Below are 25286 nucleotides of genomic sequence, written 5' to 3' on the forward strand. Positions count from 1 at the left end.
AGTTTATGACCAGTTGGACTCGAATCTTCTCACATTGCAGATGAAGATCAAAGACTGGGAAATGGGTCAACAATTAATTATTTCATCAAGTTCCCAGAGCTCATACTCAGAAGAGCAAACTGAACCTTCAACTCATCAGCCAGAGTCATCCATGGAAACAGGTTGCTGAAAAATCTGACCAAACAACTGACCCTTCTTCCAAGGATGCTCAACCATCCTTTTCTGCTCCTCCATTTCCTCCAGCAGGTCTTCAACTCTATACAGATGCTGAGTTGTCCTTGGCAAATATCGATGAAGTTATACAATCAGTTGCAGCTGACATTCAGCTAAATGTCTTATCTGCACAAACAGTTGAAGAACATAACAAAAGTGAGCAAATAGCCTCAGAGGCTATATTAGAAGAAATTGAAGAACCAGTTCAGTTGCCTGCCACGACTGAACAAATGGTCCAAACTGAAGCTTACATGACTCAGTTGCACTATGAACCAACTGAAGAAGTGCAAACTAAAAAGCCAACTAAAGTGTCAGCAGATGAACCAGCTAAAGAGCCTACCTGCCCAACTGCTGATCAGATTTCCACTCCTCCTCAAGAACCTCAACATGAGGTAACTGAAGAAATTGTTACACAAATGGTTACGACTGAGACTGAATCAATTAGGGCCTTGTAATTTTTAATCAAAAAGACAAGGAGCAAGAATCATAATAATATGAAGCCATGTCTCATCATATACCAACGGCTACAAAAACTATTATAGAAGATATTCAGTCCAACCTCCACCATTTAATGTCATATATTTCTGATGTGAAGTACGACCCAATTGCTGCACACTTTGAAGATTGATTCTATGAAGGAAAATACAATGAGGAACCTACAACAGGTTATAAAGGATATCACGTCCTTATTTTTCCAAATAGATGAATTAAGGAAAGACCGAGTGACAGTTCAAGCACATTTACAGACTCAAGACATGTTCAAAAATCGCATTGAGTTTTTGGAAACAGTAGTGACAAAGAGAATGGATCTGATGCAAAAAAAAATTATGGACGCGCTATCTAACATCACCTCGGAAGTCTGTGCCTTATCCAACAAAGTTGATGGGTTTGACAAAAATGGGGAAGAGGAAGAAAAACAGCAAGAGTTATCATCTAAGAAAAGGCCAAGTCAACCGACTGATCAAGGACTAGCTGATAAAAGAGCAAAGAAATGAAGAAGTCCAGATCAGTTAGAAGACAATCTTAATATTCAGTTGAGAATTTTGGCAGATTTCAATCGATTAAAAGATTCTTTGATTCAGAAATTCTTTTATTATTTGTACGAATTTGTACATCGAAAGAGTCATCGATAAATTATCTACAAGAGTTTAGTTTGATCAGTTCATATATTCCAGGTTTTGTCAAACACCTAAAAGGGGAAAATTGTTGGAAATCTAATTTCAGAGTTTGACAAACAGGGCGTGAAAATATTAAACAACTGATCAAGGAAACTAAAGGTAACTGAACTAAAAGTTTCGTAACTGATAGTTGCTCGAACTATAGATCAATATATAATCAAGGGCAACTGAACTGATGTAAGCTAACTGAAGCTGTGTAGTCAATTGAAGGATCAGTTGGGAACTGATCAGTCACACATTCATCAATTTATCCTATCGGCTAAAAAGAGTAAAGTAAGTCATCAGCTTTACACGTCATCAGTGAAAATAACGTAGTCCAACAACCGACAGATTGTACAAAGAGCAGCAGGAACGCCGCATTTCAGAAATGCTACAGTGTACTACTGTCAGAAGAATGTTGATGTGGCAAACAAAGGATATAAAGATTCAAAATGCATTCATTGTTACCGTTGGAAGCAAAGACTATAAATAGTCAATCAGATCAGCTGAAGAGAGGTAACCGAATCAGTCACCAAGTTATCAATCCACTAGCTTAAAGAAACTCTGCACAAATTCTTTCAAGCTCACTGTCAAAAAGCTCACGCTTATTATACACATCAATAGCTTTCAGGCTATACATTTTGAGCTAAAATCACAAAACACTTACTGTTGTATTATTCGATCTTATCGAGATCAGTTGTGCTAAGAAATTACACATCAGTTGAGTACTGATAAATTGTATTGATACTAAGAGTTTCAGTCTTGGCAGTGTTAAGTCCAAACTGAAGTGGGTTTGTACAAATCTTTGTATAGATCAAAGTCTTTTAGTGAATATCCTATCTTCGAGATAGAAGGGGTGATTACGAGTATTTGAAATCTCCGAACATCCACAAAATCATGTGTCTTACCTATTATATTCTATCTGTCTTTTGGTTATTTCCGCACTTTTATTAAGTTAACTGATTGACATTGACAACAGGATTCGTGAACTCGGTTTTTCACTTAACTTATTCAACCTTATAATAGGTTGTGAAAATTGTAGAGTGTTTATTCATTCTAAACACCCTTTTCCCACCTAACCGATCCTAACAGACTCTTTCGGTCGAAGAGTCCACAAGTAAGAAATCGGCTGAGCTACTGAACAATGAAGCCATGTCCCTATTTGTAAGGAATTTTAGTAAGTTTATGTGTAAAAATAAATCTCAGATGACTAAACCCTATTTCACAAAGGACCATACAGATGATGGTCAAAATTGCTTTAACTTTGGAAAGAAGGGATATTTTATTTCAGAATGTAATCGACCAAAGAAATATGAAAAGAAACCAGTTGATAGGAGATGATCCCAAGATGATAAAAAGTTAGCAAAAAGAGAAACCAACGAGTTTTGATTGCAGAAGAATATAAAGGCAAGTGGGCCGATTCAGATTCAGAATGGTCCATCTCCGAGGCATCCACTAGTGAAAGCGATGATGATACAGTAAAATGTGTCATGGCTAATGAAGATTCAGAATCCACGGATGAAATGGTATTTGACTTCGACTCTGTTGAATTCACATGAAAAGACCTTGTCACAGCCTTACACGACATTGTAAATGAGTTTAAAAGACTATCACAGTACTTCAACAAAGCTAAAACAGAAAAACAGGACTTGAAAAACAAGTTAACTCTCTCAAACTGCTCGCAACAAAAAGAGGTTGATGGTTTAAAAGTAAAGTTAAGTCTGCTAGCAGCTGAGAATGATGATCTGCGTAAATTGTTCTATGTCACGTTAAAAGAAAATAAACGGTTGATAAACACAGTCAACACATGGAACAAATCATCTGCATCTCTTGAAAGTATGCATAAGATGCAAAAACCAGCCGGAGACAGAACCAGGCTAGGTTACAGAATCAATGAGTACAACACCTCTGAAGCTAAAAATCAATCCGCTGCTAGAGAAAGACAATTTAAGATCAATTAAATTTGTCAGACCTAGTACGGTATATGAACATAACGAGCCTGAAGTCCAAAGCAATAAGAACGTAAGACTTGAGAAAAATGGAAGGCAACGGGGTATAGGATATGTCAAAATTGAGAATGCTTATTTCAACTGAACGTGGCTTAGACACAGGCCAAATTCAACCGCTCATAACAGTTCAAATATGTTCCACAGAAAGCCAAGTTCAACTGGCATCATTCAAAAATAATACCTAACCAATATCACAACAACCGACCAGTTCAAAAGAGGTACATATTGATTGATAATGACAGACAGCCAAGAAAATTGCACATACCAGCAGATTATGCACCAAACCGCATCCATCTTGGGACACACCAAGGAAAATATCTCATGATTATCCAAGTGTGGATCCCTAAGGGTCTAATCAGTTCAGGACTCAAATAGAAAAAGTACCAAGTTCCTACCATAAATGATTTCAGGTACTGAAAAAGAAGAACTTGGAAGAATCCATCTGGTTTCTGGACAGCGGTTGCTCCAAAAATATGACGGGAAACAAAAATTTCCCATAGAAGTTGTAAATTACAAAGGACCAAAGATCACATTTGGTGACAACTCTAAAGGTAAAATCGTGGGTAAATGTAAGATTATCCATGGTAAAATTATTATTAAAGATGTGCTGCTAGTTGAAAATTTGTGTTATAACCTGATCAGCATAAGCCAATTATGTGACAACGGTTATACCGTTGAGTTTCACAAACACACATGCACTGTTAAAACTGCTGTAGCAGTATTGTATTGATTGGGAATAGAGAGCATCATACATATAAGGTAAAGTGGAATGATGACAGTTTGAATGCACCTACTTGTTTCATTGCATTAAATGGTAATAAGAATTGGCTTTGGCATAAACGACTTAATCATCTTAATTTCAAATCCATTGTCATTCTTAGCATGTTTAAAGTGGTATCTGGTTTACCTAACATTGATTTTGCAAAAGATAGAATCTGCAATGCTTGTCAACTAGGTAAACAAGTTCGCTAAACCTTCAAGAATAAAGGAAGAAAATCATCAGCTAGATGCCTGGAACTACTTCACGTGGATTTGTTTGGACCCATACCGGTATTGAGCTTAGAGGGAATAAATACACCCTCGTGGTAATTGATGACTTCTCCCGGTTGGGTAATATTCCTAAGTTCCAAATATCAAACCGCTGCTCAGCTCATCAAACTTCTTAAGAGACTTCAAAATGAGAAAACTATAGCAGTGGACAAAATCAAGAGTGATAGATGAACTGAATTTCAAAACTAATTCATGTCATCCTATCTTGAAGATCACGGCATCAAGCATGAGCTCTCAGATTCAAAATCATCTCAACAGAATGGAGTTGTCAGAAAGAAGAAGCCAAACTCTTAAGGAAGCAGCTAGAACCATGCTAGCAGAATCCGGAATCTCTCAGAAATTTTGGGCAGAAGCAGTTAAAACTGCTTGTTATACTCAGAAACGGTCCATGATCAATAAGAATCATGAAAAGACTCCATATGAGATCTGGACCAGCAAGCAGCCCAAAATTGGATACTTCTGTATATTCGGCTTGATGTTGATATAGATTTAAGATGAACGGTTGAGAACATCTCTGAACAAAGTCCAACTGTCCAAGAACAACTACATCAAGCAGTTGAACCGGTGAACAATCACCCACAGGAAAATAATCAATTAGAAGAGGAAATGGTGGAACAAGAAGATGCAATGGCTCAATCAACTGAGCCCAATCCATATGGATCATGTCTCCGGTGGAAAAAGGATCATCCACTCGAGCTGGTCATCGGTAACCCAACAACTCACCTTAGAACCAGAAAACAAATGATTAATGAATTTATGCATGTTGCTTTCGTTTCTCAATTAGAACCTTAGAAAATCAATGATGCATTGAATGAATGCCAACTAGATAGAAGCTATGCATAAGGAACTTAATCAATTCAAAAGATGCAAAAGAAGACTGTTACAACTCCAAAAGGCACTAAGCGAAAGCTGGTTCTGAAATCCAGCTCTGATGAAGATTCCAAGGATGATGTATCGGTTTCACAAGTCTTCAAGAAGAAATGGCCAGAAAAGCCAAAATTTGAAAAAATCAAGATGATCAAGCATCTCTCTGTACCGTTGGTTCCTCCACCGATCCCCGCAATACGAGCAACAAAAATCAAAGGGATTCAGATTGCTGAACCGGAAATTACATCATCATTCTCAGGTATTTCTCTCCTTCATCCGATGGACAAAGGGAAGAAAATTCTTATCGAGGAGCCACCAAGACCAACTCCATTCATACTGTCATCATTCTAACAAGCGAACGAGTTAATGAGATCGTTCAGAAGAAAATGGAAATGTTTGATCAATGGGTACAATTTCAAACGGTCACATCATTCGACTCACTGATTCAAACATGCAAGATCAAGGTAGCTGCCAAACTTGAATTGTCCATACTGGCATGGACAGAAACATATGATATTCAAACCTCTTTGCTTCGTCGAGATTTCTTGGAAATTCATATGAAAGAAAGTTATCTCTGAGCACTGATTCAATTGAGACGGAAAAATTTTGATCCCACTTGTCCAACCGCCAAAGATGACTCGAATGTCATCTCTCAACTTGAAATGGACGCTCTCTCTCTCTCTTTTTCCATGATTGCAGCTGAGAAGCGACAGGAATTGGACTTACCTGCGATTGAAGGGAAGGGAAAAATCGACTCGGAACTAAACTTTGATAAAGAGCTGGGTTATGAGACATTCAAAGTTCATAGCGCAACTCAGAATCAACCTCCCTCTTCCTCTACGGTGCTAAAAAATTCTCCAACCTCGGAAGTGCCGGTTGAAACCGTTATGATCAGTAATGTGGTAAACATCCAACCACTAGATGAAACACTAATGCAAAAGGATATTCCCATTACTGAGCAACTCTGCCATCAAAATGAATCGAACCTCATGCCAGCCTTTCACACGATTCATGACAAAGATGCATCTGCTCCACCAACCGGCCCCACCATGTCTCCGGTCTCAGCACAAATCGGCCCTTCCGAAGTCCAACAGATTTCTGTCAAAGAAGGTATGAAATTTTTGTCTGATTTTGATCAGGACATGACTCGCTAAGAAGAATCTTCTTCTCTCCAGTTTACTTCTGCTGATGATCCTGCTAAAAGCCCTCTCTAAGAAAAGTTGGTGTCATCCCCTAAAGATCCACAGACAGACAAGGTAACTATTGCCTCCTTGCCCCAAACTCCCCTACATCTGAAGCTCCTTCAAACACTCTGGAAGCACTAGAAGCCACAGACAAAGCAATCCTTGTCCCAACGGATGAAATTGACTGAGTAATTGAAAATTTAGCCTATGAATTAGATGACCCTCAGTTCTCAAAGTCACCTGAAAAAGCTTTATCTTCTCAATTGGTCTCATTCAAGGCCAGATTAATTTCTTCATTTGATCAAATTGAACCAGAAGAAGAAAAATTAATGGAGGAAAACATCCAAAGGGAGATTTTGGATAAACTAACAAATATGGATCAATTGATTCTTGCTCTTAACCGCAAGCATTTTGATCTCAAAGAAACATTTCAATCAATGAAGTATGATCTATTCAAGGAATTTTCTGTTATGCATATAAGTGTTACCCTCCGGCAAGACAGACATAACTCTTCACATCTCAACATGTGCACTGAGCATTCAGGACAAATATCACGTCTTAAAGCACATGTTGATCAATGCATGGATGCCCAAGGAGCACAACTCACTGAGATCATGCGATTCCTTCTCCATGGTGATGTCAAAAAGGGAGATGGGGGAAAGGGGAAAGAGAGTGGCAAAAGGAAGCTTTCAGAGCAAAAGAATCAGTTAGGAAAAGGGTTTCAGAGCGTGCCAAAGCAGAACAAGCTAAACAAATCTAAGGACAAAAGAAAGGTTAATGTATTGTATTTGTTTAGATGTTTTTGTGTTCTGATTTTTCTTTTCAACTGGAGTTTGTAATTTCATTCAATCAATGAAATACAACTTTTTATTTAGCTGGTGAAATTATCTGTAACTGTTGTATAGTTCTGTAACTGGGTTTTGTCTTCACAAAAAAGGGGGAAATTGTTAAAAAATTATTATTACCCAAGAAGTTTTGGTGATCAACAAAATCAAAACAGCACCTGACTGTTTCAGGAAACTGTTGCAATGTTTTATGCATAACAGGTACAAGTTCAACCGCTTGAACTTAAATTGCTTGAATGGAACTTCAATCGCTTAAAGAGTTCAGACTGCCTATCAGCTCAACCGTTTAAAGTAGAAGAATGTCAATCTTATCAACCGGATGTTCGAAGAACCTTATGTCGAAGTCATTAAAGAGTCATTTAATGCTCACTTAATGAAAAACATTCTCTAGCCATTTCAGATCATTAAAAAGGCTTTGCACCGCTACAAGTCAACAATGTTATGCACAAGTCCCGAGATTGATATGCATTTAAGTCACTATCCTAGAAGAGAAAGATTACTTATGTCCTACAAGTTCTTATGGTAAAAACAGTTGTCATAAAAGAATACCAAGCAGTAACTCTTCAAGAAACGGGATTCAAAGTTGTGCTAGCAAAGAGAACATTAAATGCTTTGCTGAAGAACATTTAATGAAGTTGCAGCTTATAGTGACACATCATTCAATGTTACAGGTTTACGTTACTCTTATTTTTCCGACCGTTGGAATGATGACCTATATAAAAAAAGCTAGAAGTATGCAAGCGGGGACGGGCACGATAACAACGAAATACAAAATCATCAAGCTTTCAACAGCGTGAATCATTTCAAGTCTTCATACTTAGAGAATCTGAGCGCAATCAAAGATCATATACCTCAATCGTTCATTCAAGCATGCATTCAACAGAAATATATCTGATATTTCAAGGATCATACTTGTGCTACCAAAACAAAATTGTTTGTCTGAATCAATAACCTTTTGGTTATCTGATTTATAGAAGTATCTGGTGAATCGAGGGTTTTTAAAATCCAAAAGTGTAAAGTGATCACTAAGAGTTGCAAAACAGGCAGTGTGATAAGTCTTGATAGGAGTGGGCTGTTGCAAAGAGATTTGTAAAGCCAAAGTCTTTTAATGGAATCATTTCTACAGAGGAAGAAGAGGTGACGTAGGAGTTTCATCTTCGAACATCCATAAAAATCTCATGTGTTTATTTTTCACAAACCTTTACATTTCGAATTACTTCATGCTGTTTAGTTTGTTAACTGGTTGAAAATATCATTAGAAATATTGAACTGTCTTCCGCACTTTATTTGCGGGTCATATTTCTAACCGTTTGAGAGAAAAACTTTCAACCGCCTAAAACGGTTGAAAGAAATTTTAAAAACAAATATTTCAAAGAGTTTATTTACTCCGCCTCTAAACTCTTTCATAATCCTAACACTTATTAGTATTTTTTGTTTATAGTTGTGAATATTAATTTATAATATCATTAATATTCATTCACAATACTTTTTGGTATTCATTAAATAACAAGACAATACTTTATTTGATATCATCCTTATTAGTATTTATTCATAATACATATTGGTAATCATTCATTATATATATCAATATTCTTTCGTCATACTTATGATCATTCATATATAATAATTATTAATATTCATTCACAAAACTAGCTGATATTCATTAATATTAATATTTCTTATTAATATTCATTTTCAATACTTCATGGTGGTATTTGTGAAGTCAAAATATAATACTTAAATTGGTACATAAAATACATAATTCGAGTAACTAGGTACTGGATTTGTACTTGTAAATAACTAAATACCATTATTCAATTATTTGAGGATGTAAATAAACATAAGTGAATTCAAAATAAGATACCTAAATCGGTACATAAATTATCTAATTCGTGTCAGTATGTACTTGATTTAGCATTGTAAATACCCTTATTCCCTAATTTGATAGAAAAATACCTAATTCGAGTCAATAGGTACTTGATTTGGCCCCGTAAATACCCTTATGTCATTATTTGGGGATGTAAAAAAACATATGGAGTTAACCTTGAGTGACTTTTGTTGGTGACATATGTGAAGTCAAAATAATATACATAAATTGATATATAAAGTACATAATTCGAGTCAATATGTACTTGATTTGGCTCCGTAAATACCTTTGTTCCATTATTCGATGATGTAAAAAATTCAAGTATCACATTTTTACCAATTCAGGTATCACATTTTTACTTCACGAATCTCATCATCAAATGTCAATCGATATTAACTTCAAACTATATATTTTTACATCATCAAATAATCAAATTTGAGTTTTTAAAGGGTAAAATCAAGTATTTGTGGACTCAAAACAGATATTATATGTATTAATTTATATATCACATTTTTACTTCACGAATTTCATCATCAAAGGTCACTCAAATTTAAGTTTAAACTATATATTTTGACATCTACAACAATTGGATTTGAGCATTTAAGGAGTAAGATCAAGTATTTGTAGACTCAAATTAGATATTCTTTGTACAAATTTAAGTATCATATTTTTACTTAACAAATAACAACTTCAAAAGCCAAACAATATCAATTTCAAACTAGATTTTTTGACATCCCAAAATAATCAAATTTGATTTTTAAAAGGTAAAATAAATTATAAGTGAAATCTAATTATGTACTATTTGTAACAATTTAGGTATCACATTTTTATTTCACGGATCTCATCATCAAAGGTCACTCAATATTGACTTTAAATTATATTTTTGACATCCTCAATTAATCGAATTTGAGTCTTTAAATGGTAAAATTAAGTATTTGTGAGCTCGAATTAGGTATTATTTGTATTAATTTATGTATCACATTTTTTACTTCACGAATGTCATCATCAAATATCACTCGATATTAACTTCAAACTATATAAATTGACATCCCCAAATAGTTGGATATAAGTATTAAGGGAGTAAAATCAAGTATTTGTAGACTCGAACTGGATACTATTTGTACCAATTTAGGTATCATATTTTAACTTCACAAATGATATGATCAAAAGTCACTCAATATGACTTCGAATTATATTTTTTGACATCCCAAAATAACAAAATTTGAGTCTTAAGAGGGTAAAATCAAATATATGTGAGATCAAATTAGGTACTATTTATACCAATTTATATATCACATTTTTAATTCACGAATCTCATCATCAAACGCCACTCAATATTAACTTCAAACTATATATTTTGACATCCTCAAATAATTGAGTGAGTCTTTAAAGGTTAGGTACTATTTGTATTAATTTAGAAATTAGATTTTTACTTCCCAACGTATACAATGAATCCAAGAATCAATAGAATTGCTTAAATTGCAAACTTTAAGCTTCTTGCCTTCATTCGAACAAACTTTTTCATCGAAAGCAAACCTATATTTTAATGCAAATCAATAGAATATACGATCAACAAACTCAATTTTTGTTTAACGAAAATTCAACTTTCACTATAAAATCTAATAAATTTTTAAATTTAATCAATTAACTAGTATACACAATCAAATTTAAAAAATAATAGTTTCCAGAGAACTAATTGAAGGATAAATCAAGATGAACAAGATTTGAAAAATTACCAATGAGACCATTGAGCTGTCCATAAAATCGATTTTCTTGAAGAACCAAGTTTTTCAAATTCAAAAGATGGGAACATCACTACAACAAATATGGGTTTTCGCGGCGTGCATATATGCTATATGCGGCGTGCATTGCGACTTGCACAATAACAAGCTGTTGAAAGTCCCAAGATATCAAAGGCGTGCAATGCACGCTGCAATCGATATATTTTGCGGCATGCAATGTGCGCAGCAACTGATCGTATTCGCGACGTTCAATGCACGCTGCCATTAATGTCATTCTCGACGTGCTGATACTTTTTGTGGCGTGCCATGCGAGCTGCAATTGATAGTATTCGTGGCATTCAATGCACGCTGTCGCTAGTGCTATTTGCGACGTGCTTTGGACGCTACAATTAATATTTACCACGGCGAGCAATACACGCTGCAATTACTGCTAGTTGCGGCGGGCAAAGTGCGCTGTAATGGTGTTTATATTCGGATCATTCACATCGTACAAGGTGTGCGCTGCATTTAAGGTTATTCACGGAAAACAATATGTGCTTGCTTGTGAGGTGTTTGTATTAAGGTTATTCACGATGAGTGCTGCACGTTTCATTAATGTTTATTCATGACTTGCAATTGTTTTGTTAATGATGTAGTAATATCAGTGAAATAAAAGTAAACTAAAAAAATCTAAACTCAAACAATGATCATAACACATCCAACAATCAGCATCACACTTAACAATAAAATATAATTAATGTCTATTATTCATTTTCTAATAAGAGAAGAAATTTTTTAACACGTAACAAGAGTTCACTTAGCAATACGATTTTTATCCATAAAAAATGTATAACTTTCAAATCAGTAGAATCTATATCAATCACAAAACTATAAGTTTAGACAGCCATGCGATTGTTCTTCTTATTGCATCGTCGAGATAAAGCATTTCATCATTTGGTCGTATCAAGTCTACCTTCTCCACCAAAACTTTATCGACCCAAACTTTCCAACAAGATCCTCCAAGAGGAATGTGATGCACTTTTGCTTTTGGATCTGTTGATGCAACTCGACCTTCTGCAACAACTTCATCACCTCTCCAATGAAGTAACTTACATTTAGTATTATCATGGATATCTTCATTATTCACATTCTTCAAATTTTTCTGCATATAATTAAATAATAAAAATTTATTAATTCTATCATCTTTACTTAAACAAAAAATTTGGTTTAAAAGCCATACAATTTGAAGATAGTTACCAGAGCTATTGCTACATCTTGGATAACATTATCAACATTACCAATTTTTTTGCACCGTTGATATCACTACTACTGCCAATATCATTCCCAATACCGCTACTAATACCACCACTAGCAACCTAATTTGACATAAAAATTATGTCAAGTAATGTCACAATGTAAATCCAAGACTTTAACTATAAAGGCCCGAAAATTCGTGTTTGAAAATTTGCGAAAAAATTTAAAATTTTCTTTATAAAATAATCAAAATGCCTCATTCATAAAATAAACTGATAAATCAAGTTTAATGTTCAAAATGGCAGCGGAAGAAATTATTGTTTGCAAAATAACAAGTTAAAGTAATCCAACAACTGATAAAAATGTTTGAGCATAAAAATGGTAAATGCTGAAAATGAGGTCCTCGGGTTCCACTACTGCCGACCCGAGCTGGCTCACTGGTCCCCGCCCTCAGTCCCGTCCTCATCAGTACCTACAACAATCAAGTCTAGTGAGTCTAAAGACTCAGCATGCATATATCGTAAATAACAATTAAATAATATAATAAAATTGCATAGGAGTAAAAATATCATGTCATGAGGCATAACGTAAAAATAACTTATCATGAGCAATTATAATACGTGCATAATTGAACTTAGAATCATACGTGAAATGCTTGCTCAATAGTGCCATGTAATGAAATAGCACGTAATAATTTTCTGTTGAGATTATGTTCTACGCAAGTGGCCCCTGCACTGAACTGAACTGAACTGACCGGTAAGTGACCACCGGGTGAAGTAATAATCGTCTGATCAGACTAATGCCACAGTATACTGGGTGGAACTGAACTGAACCGGTAAGTGACCACCGGGTGATACAATAATCCCATGATAGTGAAATGGACACAAGCAATATCGCATAAATCTAAAAAAAATGAATATTTTATATTTTTATGCACGTAATATAATTAAATGGCATAATTAAATATCCTGTATTATTTTTACCATATGGGTTGGACCGTTCCCAGGCTCGCTGCTTCCTAAATTTAACATGAAAAATATGCAAATGATTTTCTTGACCAAACTTTGTAATTGAATCCAAAAACGAAATAATTACGCCCAACGACTTCGAATTTAATCATGACTCCGTGCCAACCCGAACCAACACCGAACCATCATTTAGTCATGATTAAAATACACTTAAAATGATGAAATAATGCTCCTAAAATGGTAAGAGCCGAAATTTTGGTGAATGAAGGCCAAAACATGAAACGCTCTTTCGAGAGTCAATTTTGCACATCGCATCATAATTTCTCGTACGACCTCTAAACTTAACCGAATCACGAACGGCCAAAAACATGACCTTCCTAACTCGATGAGGCACTGTCCAGTCCATGTCCATAGGCTAAAAGCCAACCAAGAACTCGAACGAGCCTCTGAACCGAAGCAGCAAGTTGCTGTCCAGAAATTCCAGCAACCGCACCTGTACTTACATCGCTTCGTTTGAGAGACTATTGGTCATTAGGGCTTGAACCACCAACCAGAGCCTCTTCCCAACATCCTAAGGTGTGGCTTGAACCATGGATAAGGGCCCTAGGCCAACCACAATCCAATCCAACACCTAGGACAACACCAAGCTTCAACTGAGAACTCAAAATATGTACTGGGATGTTTCTGAAATTTTATTTTGTTGCTGTCATGCATCATACCAGTGGCCATATGGTTGACCATGGCTTGATCTAGACTATCATGGGGTATGGTGTGAACCAGGGCTAAGGGCCAGAGGCCAACCAAGGTCCACTCCAAACCACCAAAAACCGAGGGACACGAGCAGAATTCAAAAGGGGTCGAAGGGGGCTGTTCTTTTTTTTATTTAAAAACCGATTCAACCATGGACCAAGCCTCGAAGGGGTGACTTGGTCACGTCTTAGACATAACAAGGAGATGTTCTAACCATGGCTATAGCCCATAGGGCAGCCAAGATCAAATTCATTTCCCTTTGACAGCAACATGAGAAAATCGATCACAAAAGGGGCATGCTTGGGGAGTTGCTGTCATTTCTGATTTCCAGCATGCATGGGCTTGAACTATTGGACCAATATGATCCTAACATGTCCTAGTACATGTCTAGATGTAGCCTTGGGAGCCTGGACATGAGCCAACCGGCTGAAACCACACAAACACAGAACCCGTGAAGTATGAAAGAAATCAGAAAATCTGCACATGAATTTTCGAAAAATGCTTCTTATGCATTTCGGTTTTGGCTTCAAAAAAATCATGAGTATGATGTTTTAAAATATTAATATGGCTTGATTGAGGAGTGAAAGAAATATAGACATGCCTTGGTTTCGTTTTGAAAAGAAAACGAACGAATATGACGACGCGGCGCGGAGGAGACGGAGTGATCTTCTTTTCTTGTTTCTACTCGATTTTTCGCTCTAGTTTCTCTATGGTTTTCTCACGATTTTTGCACTGAAATTTCCTCTGATTTTCGATGGTGAGGAATGGTTAGGAGAGATGAAGGGGAGTTGCAATATAAAAGGGATTCAAATGGCATGACCAAGTCTTGCTTTCTTTGAATTGTTGGATGAGGAAGTGGTTTGATATTCAAAAGATATTTGGAGGGATAATGGAGGCATGACCGATTCTACCATGCCAAAACAAGGCAAGGATAATGATTTATTATTAATTAATGGTGATTAAAAATGAAATGGTTATCATACTAAGAAATAACAAGGAAAGGGTCAAAGGTGGTGAGTTGTCAAAGAAATGCTTAATCACCTATGGGGTGGCCGAATCATGCTATTAAGTAGAGGGGAAATATTGCTTAGTTAGTGTATTTTAAATCTTTAGAGTCTTATCTACCCATTAAATAATTTAGTGAATTAACACATTAATTATGGAACTTAAATGAACTTATTTTCTACTTACCTCAAGTTACTTAAATAATTCCTTAAACATTCTTTTACCTTAAATTAACTTACTAGTTAGCTAAAATAAATTCTGGGAATGTTTTCTTAATATTAAATTTTATCTCAAAATTCCAACTCCAGTCCGGCCTCACTTAATTAACTGAAAAGGTAACAATTAAACTATTGCGTAAAATAATTAAATTTAAATAAAGGAATTTAAGTACTCATGAAATAAAAAATCATTTTAATTTAAGATACTAGGAATTATGCATGGCTTATACGTAGTCTGATTTACGGGTTCTACAACCCTCCCCCCTTTAACAGAAATTTCGTCCTCGAAATTAAAACTCACCGAATAACTCGGGTTACCGACTCCTCATCTCTGGCTCAGACTCCCACGTAGCTTCCTCCTCTGAATGGTTAAGCCATTTGACTTTGACTCGCTTAACCAGCTTGTTCCGAAACTTCTTCTCCTGTCTGTCTAAGATCCGCAATGGTCTCTCCTCATAAGATAGGTTCGGAGTAAGCTGCAACGGCTCAAAGTTCAAGACATGCGAAGGATTCGCCATATACTTCCTCACCATAGAGACGTGGAACACATTGTGTACTCCGGCCAGATTCGACGGAAGAGCCACACGATAAGCTAGCGTTCCAACTCTGTCGAGGATCTCAAATGGTCCAATGAATCTCGGACTGAGCTTTCCTTTCTTTCCGAACCGCATGACACCCTTCATAGGTGCTACTTTCACAAAGACATGGTCGCCCACGGCAAACTCTAGATCACTCCTCCTCTGATCCGCATAATTCTTCTGTCGACTCTGAGCAGTGCCTCATCCTATCACGGATCTTGACTACTACATCGGCAGCCTGCTGAATAATCTCTGGACCCAACTCTGCTCTCTCTCCTAATTCATCCCAATGAACAGGAGATCTACACTTACGGCCATACAGTGCTTCAAATGGAGCCATACCAATAGACGACTGGAAGCTGTTGTTATAGGTGAACTTCACTAATGGCAAGTTCGACTCCCAACTCCCAGAAAAGTCAATAACACAAGCACGGAGAAGATCCTCCAAAATCTGAATAACTCACTCTGACTGCCAATCTGTCTGCGGATGGAAAGCTGTGCTAAACAGCAACTTCGTATCCATGGTCGAATGCAAACTCTTCCAAAACAAGGAAGTGAATCTGGGGTCTCTGTCAGACACGATAGAAACGGGAATGCCATGCAGTCGAACTATCTCTCGGATATACAACTCTGCATACTGAATCATGGTGAAAGTCGTCTTAATAGGCAAGAAGTGAGCTGATTTGGTAATACGATCTACAATCACCCAGATAGCATTTGATCCTCTGACTGACTTCGGCAATCCGGTCACAAAGTCCATGATAATATTCTCCCACTTCCACTCGGGAATGGGAAGAGGCTTGAGCAAACCTGCTGGTCTCTGATGCTCTGCCTTCACTAACTAGCACGTCAGACACTCGGATACAAACCGTCTGATATGCCTTCTTCATTCCTGGCCACCAATACAATAACTGCAGATCTCTGTACATCTTCGTACTCCCGGGATGAATAGAGTACGACGACATATGGGCCTCTGATAAGATATCTGCTCGAATAGAACCACTACTAGGAACCCACATTCTGTCTCGGTATCTCACAATGCCATCGTTCACTGTATACAAGACACTGCCCTTGGCATCATCTCTCTGCTTCCACTTTGCCAACTGCTCATCTGCTGACTGACCATCCGCGAATACGGTCTAGAAGAGAGGACTGAATAGTCAAGGTAGATAGACGGGGAACTCTACCTCGAGGATAAGTCTCTAGACCAAACCTCTGCATCTCAGTCTGAAGAGGTCTCGAAACTGTCAAATGAGCCATCACTGCGACTTTTCTGCTCAATGCATCCGCAACTACATTAGCTTTACCTGGGTGGTAGCTAATGTCACAGTCATAATCCTTCACAAGCTCCAACCAACGCCTCTGACGCATGTTCAGCTCCTTCTACGTAAAGAAATACTTGAGGCTCTTGTGGTCGGTAAAGATCTGGCACTTCTCTCCATACAAATAATGCCTCCAAATCTTCAAGGCAAAAACTACGGCGGCCAACTCTAAATCATGGGTAGGGTAATTCTTCTCATGGATTTTCAGCTGACGAGAAGCATATGCTATCACCTTCCCATGCTGCATCAACACTGCGCCTAAACCGAGCTTCGAAGCATCGGTATACAAAACAAAATCTCCGGGCCCTGACGGCATGGCCAAAACTGGTGCTGAGATAAGAGCTTGCTTCAAAGTATCGAAGCTCTTCTGACACTCCTCGCTCCACACAAATTTAGCATTCTTCTTGGTCAATGATGTGAGTGGAACGGCAACTAGAGGAGAATCCCTTAATGAACTTCCGATAATATCCTGCTAGCCCAAGAAAACTGCGGATCTCTGATTCATTCTGCGGCACAACCCAATCTCTGACTGCTGCAACCTTCGCTGGGTCTACCTCAATACCGCTGCTGGAAACAATATGGCCTAAGAATGCCACATTCTCTAACCTGAATTCGCACTTACTGAACTTTGCGAATAACTTATGCTACTGCAAGGTCTGCAACACTGTGGTCAGATGTCTGCTGTGATCCTCTTGATTCTTGGAGTAGACGAGAATGTCGTCTATGAATACTATCACAAACTGGTCAAGATACGGCTGAAATACGCGATTCATGAGATCCATGAAGATCGCTGGCGCATTCGTCAGACCGAACGACATCACAAGGAACTCATAGTGGCCATAACGAGTCCTAAAAGCAGTCTTGGAAACATCGGCATCTTTCACCCTCAACTGGTGATAACTGGAACGCAGATCTATCTTGGAGAATATCGAAGCTCCCTGCAACTGGTCAAACAAATCCTCAATCCTCGGAAGTGGGTATTTGTTCTTCACTGTAACCATGTTCAACTCCCGGTAGTCAATGCAAAGCCTCATAGAGCCATCCTTCTTCTTCACAAATAAGACTGGCGCGCCCCATGGTGAAAAACTCGGGCGAATGAACTCCTTATCCAGAAGTTCCTGAATCTGCTTCTTAAGTTCTGCCATTTCTGTCGGTGCTAGTTGGTCGGCACTTCGATATCAGAGCCGTACCTGGCATAAGCTGAATAGAAAACTCCACCTCTCTCTCGGGTGGCATACCAGAGACGTCCTCAGGAAAAACGTCTAAGAAGTCTCTAACAATCGGAACATCTGCGGCTGACTGACTGGGTGCCTCGGGTACAGATATAAAAGTTGCTAAAAAAGCCTGACACCCTCTATGCATGAGCTTCCTAGCCTTGACATAAGGAATAATGCGCGGTAAGGGAAAGTACATGTCTGGCTCAAATAAGAACTGCGTCATTCCAGGCGGTCGGACTAGAACAGATCTCCGCTGGAAGTCAATCAAAACTCTGTTCCGCAATAGCCAGTCCATCCCTAGAATGATGTCAAACTCCGGCATCGGCAACACGATCAGATCCGCATAAACGAGGTTGCCATGAAGCTCAAGATCTATGTCTCGGATCACATTGGTAGCTGCCATCTCCTCACCAGAAGGCAATACTACTAAATAGACTACATCTAGCCCAACGGTCTTGACCTTGAGGAAATTAGCAAAGACCTCCGAAATAAATGAGTGAGTGGCCCCTGAATCTATCAAGGACTTCGTAGCGGAACCCGATATAAATATTCTCCCTGAAAGGTTGGAATACTAAGCTGAACCCAATAATCACAAGAACTAACTTATAGACATGCAAATGTCAAAGTTCTTCTAGCTTAAATTCCCAAAATAATACTGAGTAGAGCATGCAATCCTACTGCAATTCTATGTTCAAAATCTTAACCTAAAAACATTAACTCCCAAATATAAACTTAAAGCGTAAAGGTACCTGTCATAAGCATGGTCTCCGGGTTCGTTTCCGTAGCATGGAGAGCAAAAACTCTGCCTTGGGTAGCCAGATTCCTCTGAGGGCACTGCGGCAGCAAGTGGTCTGGGCTACCACACTTGTAACACTTCCCGGAACCATACATACATGCTCCAGGATGGCGGCAGTGAGCACTTGGGACAGACTGGATGCTCAAAAGTCCTCGGGGCTGGGCGTCCCCGCTGCTGCTGCTGCTGCTGACCTCTGTTTCTAGGCGGGCCGTGAAAAGGCCTCTTATTCTGATGCTGCTGCGGAGGAGGAGGAGGGCGGTGTGGTACTGGAATCGGTCGCTTCCCCTGGCGATCCCTCTCAATGTCACGCTGGTCCTGATCTGCAGCTAGAGCTCTGGAGACGGCAACATCATAAGTAGTAGGGCCAGCCACCCTAACATCACGGCGCAAGATCGGCCGTAGTCCGTCCAGAAAGTGTCTCAACTTTGCCCCAGCATCATTCGCAATTAGGGGCACGAAATGGTAACCCCTCTCAAACTTACGGATGAACTCAGTAACAGTCAGATCTCCCTGCCTCAGGGTCATGAACTCCCTAGTCAACGTTGAACGCACCTCATCAGTAAAATATTTGGAGTAAAATACCTCCGTGAAGCGTGTCCAGCTCAGCGTAGCCAAGTTCAGGGCTACCGACGCTCCTTCCCACCATAAGCAGGCATCTCTTCCTAATAAATAGGTGGCACATCGAACTCTGTCTGCATTTCCAAGCTCCATGAACTCAAAAATAACCTCGAGGGACTTGATCCAGCCCTCGGCAATCATGGTATCAGACGTCCCTGAAAACTCCTTCGGCCGCATCTTCATGAAGCGCTCATAAGTAGCCTCGGGCCCTGTCGGCCTGGCTGCCACAGCATGGTTCCCCAGAAACTGTGCGAAGAACTGAGTCATCCCAGCTAGCATCTGGACATTCATGTCAGGTGGAGGTGGAGGTGGTAAGTCCCTCTCCTGCCTCTGGTTCATGTCGTCCTCCTGGCGAGGCTCATCCTCTCTAGTGCGCTCAAGGATGCGTCTAGGGGGCATACTGTTCCATACATAACTCATACGTAACCAACATGCATAATTCCATAATTTATTTAAATTTAAATACTGAACAATAAAAATCTGGACGTAAAATATTTCATGAAAACATGTTGTCCGAATATTTCATGCTTTAAATAAAATGCGTAAATGTAAAACTTACAGACCGAAGACGTGACTCCATGAGCTTCTCGTGGTCAGTAGTAGTACAACCCTTTACAGAACCATTGCTCTGATACCAGCTATAAAGGCCCGAAAATTCGTGTTTGAAAATTTGCGGAAAAATTTAAAATTTTCTTTATAAAATAATCAAAATGCCTCATTCATAAAATAAACTGATAAATCAAGTTTAATGTTCAAAATGGCAGCGGAAGAAATTATTGTTTGCAAAATAACAAGTTAAAGTAATCCAACAACTGATAAAAATGTTTGAGCATAAAAATGGTAAATGCTGAAAATGAGGTCCTCGGGTTCCACTACTGCCGACCCGAGCTGGCTCACTGGTCCCCGCCTTCAGTCCCGTCCTCATCAGTACCTACAACAATCAAGTCTAGTGAGTCTAAAGACTCAGCAGGCATATATCGTAAATAACGAGTAAATAATATAATAAAATTGCATGGGAGTAAAAATATCATGTCATGAGGCATAACGTAAAAATAACTTATCATGAGCAATTATAATACGTGCATAATTGAACTGAGAATCATACGTGAAATGCTTGCTCAATAGTGCCCTATAATGAAATAGCACGTAATAATTTTCTGTTGAGATTATGTTCTACGCAAGTGGCCCCTGCACTGAACTGAACTGAACTGACCGGTAAGTGACCACCGGGGGAAGTAATAATCGTCTGATCAGACTAATGCCACAGTATACTGGGTGGAACTGAACTGAACCGGTAAGTGACCATCGGGTGATACAATAATCCCATGATAGTGAAATGGCCACAAGCAATATCGCATAAATCTAAAAAAAAAATGAATATTTTATATTTTTATGCACGTAATATAATTAAATGGCATAATTAAATATCCTGTATTATTTTTACCATATGGGTTGGACCGTTCCCAGGCTCGCTGCGACCTAAATTTAACATGAAAATATGCAAATGATTTTCTTGACCAAACTTTGTAATTGAATCCAAAAACGAGACAATTACGCCCAACGACTTCGTATTTAATCATGACTCCGTGCCAACCCAAACCAACACCGAACCATCATTTAGTCATGATTAAAATACACTTAAAATGAAGAAATAATGCTCCTAAAATGGTAAGAGCCGAAATTTTGGTGAATGAAGGCCAAAACATGAAACGCTCTTTCGAGAGTCAATTTTGCACATCGCACCGTAATTTCTCGTACGACCTCTAAACTTAACCGAATCACGAACGGCCAAAAACATGACCTTCCTAACTAGATGAGGCACTTTCCAGTCCAAGTACATAGGCTAAAAGCCAACCAAGAACTCGAACGAGCCTCTGAACCGAAGCAGCAAGATGCTGTCCAGAAATTCCAGCAACCGCACCTGTACTTACATCGCTTCGTTTGCGAGACTATTGGTCATTAGGGCTTGAACCACCGACCAGAGCCTCTTCCCAACATCCTAAGGTGTGGCTTGAACCATGGCTAAGGGCCCTAGGCCAACCACAATCCAATCCAACACCTAGGACAACACCAAGCTTCAACCAAGAACTCAAAATCTGTACTGTGATGTTTCTGAAATATTATTTGTTGCTGTCATGCATCATACCAGTGGCCATATGGTTGACCATGGCTTGATCTAGACATCATGGGGTATGGTGTGAACCAAGGCTAAGGGCCAGAGGCCAACCAAGGTCCACTCCAAACCACCAAAAACCGAGGGACACAAGCAGAATTTTAAAGGGGTCGAAGGGGGCTGTTCTTGTTTTTATTTAAAAACCGATTCAAACATGGACCAAGCCTCGAAGGGGCGACTTGGTCACGTCTTAGACATAACAAGGAGATGTTCTAACCATGGCTATAGCCCATAGGGCAGCCAAGATCAAATTCATTTCCCTTTGACAGCAACATGAGAAAATCGATCATAAAAGGGGCATGCTTGGGGAGTTGCTGTCATTTCTGATTTCCAGCATGCATGGGCTTGAACTATTGGACCAATATGATCCTAACATGTCCTAGTACATGTCTAGATGCAGCCTTGGGAGCCTGGACATGAGCCAACCGCCTGAAACCACACAAACACAGAACCCGTGAAGTATGAAAGAAATCAGAAAATCTGCACATGAATTTTCGAAAAATGCTTCTTATGCATTTCGGTTTTTGCTTCAAAAAAATCATGAGTATGATGTTTTAAAATATTAATATGGCTTGATTGAGGAGTGAAAGAAATATAGACATGCCTTGGTTTCGTTTCGAAAAGAAAACGAACGAATATGACGACGCGGCGCGGAGTAGACGGAGTGATCTTCTTTTCTTGTTTCTACTCGATTTTTCGCTCTAGTTTCTCTATGGTTTTCTCACGATTTTTGCACTGAAATTTCCTCTGATTTTCGGTGGTGAGGAGGGGGAATAATGGTTAGGAGAGATGAAGGGGAGTTGCAATATAAAAGGGATTCAAATGGCCTGACCAAGTCTTGCTCCCTTTGAATTGTTGGATGAGGAAGTGGTTTGATATTCAAAAGATATTTGGAGGGATAATGGAGGCATGACCGATTCTACCATGCTAAAACAAGGCAAGGATAATGATTTATTATTAATTAATGGTGATTAAAAGTGAAAGGGTTATCATACTAAGAAATAACAAGGAAATGGTCAAAGGTGGTGAGTTGTCAAAGAAATGCTTAATCACCTATGGGGTGGCCGAATCATGCTATTAAGTAGAGGGGAAATATTGCTTAGTTAGTGTATTTTAAATTTTTAGAGTCTTATCTACCCATTAAATAATTTAGTGAATTAACACATTAATTATGGAACCTAAATGAACTTATTTCCTACTTACCTCAAGTTACTTAAATAATTCCTTAAACATTCTTTTACCTTAAATTAACTTATTAGTTAGCTAAAATAAATTCTGGGAATGTTTTCTTAATATTAAATTTTATCTCAAAATTTCAACTCCAGTCCGGCCTCACTTAATTAACTGAAAAGGTAACAATTAAACTATTGCGTAAAATAATTAAATTTAAATAAAGGAATTTAAGTACTTATGAAATAAAAAATCATTTTAATTTAAGATACTAGGAATTATGCATGGCTTATACGTAGTCTGATTTACGGGTTCTACATTAACCGTACATACTTAACTTATTTTATCTAATGTTGGTTAATTACTAACATGTTCTTGATCATTTCGTTGCCTCATACTTTGGAGAAACATGGACATCATTTCTTGCATTTCTTGTTGAAAGTTATTCATCATACTTTGAAGTTGTTTAATAGTACTATTTTGTTGAATACAAGCGCCTACTTTCGATGGTGTAACTCCAAAGCTCATCCCATGCACTCTACCTCGAACTTCTTTGACAAATACAAGGCTTTGCGGGTCGCTACATTTACAATAAAATCATACAATGAAGTACTATCCCAAATCCCACAAAGAAGCCACCAAAAAAATTGTGGAGAACTAAAGTCATTTGAGAAGCAAAAAACAATATAAAAAAAAAAACATAAAAGTTATATAACCAGATTTGCTTGTGACAACTAAAGAAAATCATCAAACACTTGAAAGGCATGCCATTCGAAAAACATAGTTAAACTTGAAGCATAAATTCAAAATAATCAAACACATAAAAGACACGATCCGCAAACTACATACTCAGACTAGAAGTAATAACTCAAAATAAAAACTTTATATTTCAACAATTTAACATCCAAAATCGTCCAAATATATTCGATTTTTGAGTTGTGTCTTTCAAATTTAAGAAGAAAAAAAAAGGATGTCAACCATTACACCAATGAGCTTGACATTGAATTGCATTTTTTGATGTCAAAAAAGAATATGATTGATGAGCTTGGTAAAGGGGCCGATGGAATTGCTTGAGGCCTGAGGGAGCATACAATTATTTGAGTAAATGGGTGGAAGATTTATATTCAAGAAATATGTAAGTAATACAAGGGTAAAATTGTAAAGTTAGCTTGGTAATGAGTTAAAACTATCACAAATTATATTACATAGTTACTGAATTCTAACCTAAACATTGGCAAATGTATTTTACCTAAATTTACCGTATAAATAAACTAAATTTATTATAATCATATATTAAAAAAAATTAAATTTACGGATTCAGAAAAACTTATTTAAATTCAACGTACATATTAAAATTTTTATAATTGAAATAATATATAAAAAATAAAAATATAAACATACCAATTGATAAAAATATTATTGACTAGGTTAAGGCAATCATATTGATTGTCTGATATGGAGATTTGAACCAAATGTGTCAACTGCATTAAAAAAAAAAAAACAAATTATTGTTATAATTTACTAATATATTTAGATTTTAAATATTATCATAAATTTTCTTATATCACAAATGTTTATACTACATGAGATAACTCTTAGAAGAGGACAACAATTTTCTGTCGTTGAAATAACTTCTTTACCATCGCGTTTGATATTTTGTGAGTGCAATTGTTACTTATATAAAAAATAGAAAAAACTATTTAAAAAAATTATATATTATTTGTTCTATAAAATTTGTAAAAAATAAGTATCTTTCAAAAACTCAAAATTTTCGTCATTTATTAGATGTAGAATTTTGATTTTTTTAAATATATTTTTAAAAAAAATTATACTAAAGTTTTGATTAAGATACACAATAATAATAATAATTTTTATTTACATACAATCAATATGCAAAAAACTCACAATGACATTGTTCGTTAAAAACTTGAAAAACGTAATATAAAAAAGTGTATTTTATTATATCTTTTAGTAAAATTATATTTTTATAGATTTATAAAAACAAACATATATAAAATTACAAAGACCAAAAATCTTAAAGTTCTTTGCGAATTACATTGAGAAACACACAACGGTTTTTCAAAGAAATTCCTCATCATTTGTTAGATCAATGATATTTGAGACATTTGTATTTGAGCTACAAGGTATTGAAGAAGCATCTATGTCCATTCGGCTTGATAAGTAAGCTGCACAAACTAATATTAAAAAGAAATAAATCAAATAATAAATATTAGACAAAAATGCATGTAAGAAAAGTATTTCATTTAATTCTAAATGTAGCGACCCGTAACAGGTCACCTACTT

The 25286-nt window shown here is 37.3% G+C and overlaps 1 protein-coding gene across 1 annotated transcript in view; it reads left to right on the top strand.

Moving 5' to 3' along the window:
- Positions 1 to 5293: 5293 nt before the first annotated feature.
- LOC142519636 (DNA-directed RNA polymerase III subunit 1-like) overlaps positions 5294 to 25286 on the top strand; it is a 72146-nt gene continuing 52153 nt past the window's right edge. Inside the window, 4 exon segments of the mRNA XM_075622673.1 lie at positions 5294 to 5555; positions 5996 to 6406; positions 6697 to 7253; positions 7527 to 7616. Of these exon segments, the coding sequence (XP_075478788.1) occupies positions 5294 to 5555; positions 5996 to 6406; positions 6697 to 7253; positions 7527 to 7616 (1320 nt within the window).

Source organism: Primulina tabacum, chromosome 11 (genome assembly GCF_025594145.1).
Source record: "Primulina tabacum isolate GXHZ01 chromosome 11, ASM2559414v2, whole genome shotgun sequence".
NCBI classification, from domain to species: Eukaryota; Viridiplantae; Streptophyta; class Magnoliopsida; order Lamiales; family Gesneriaceae; genus Primulina; species Primulina tabacum.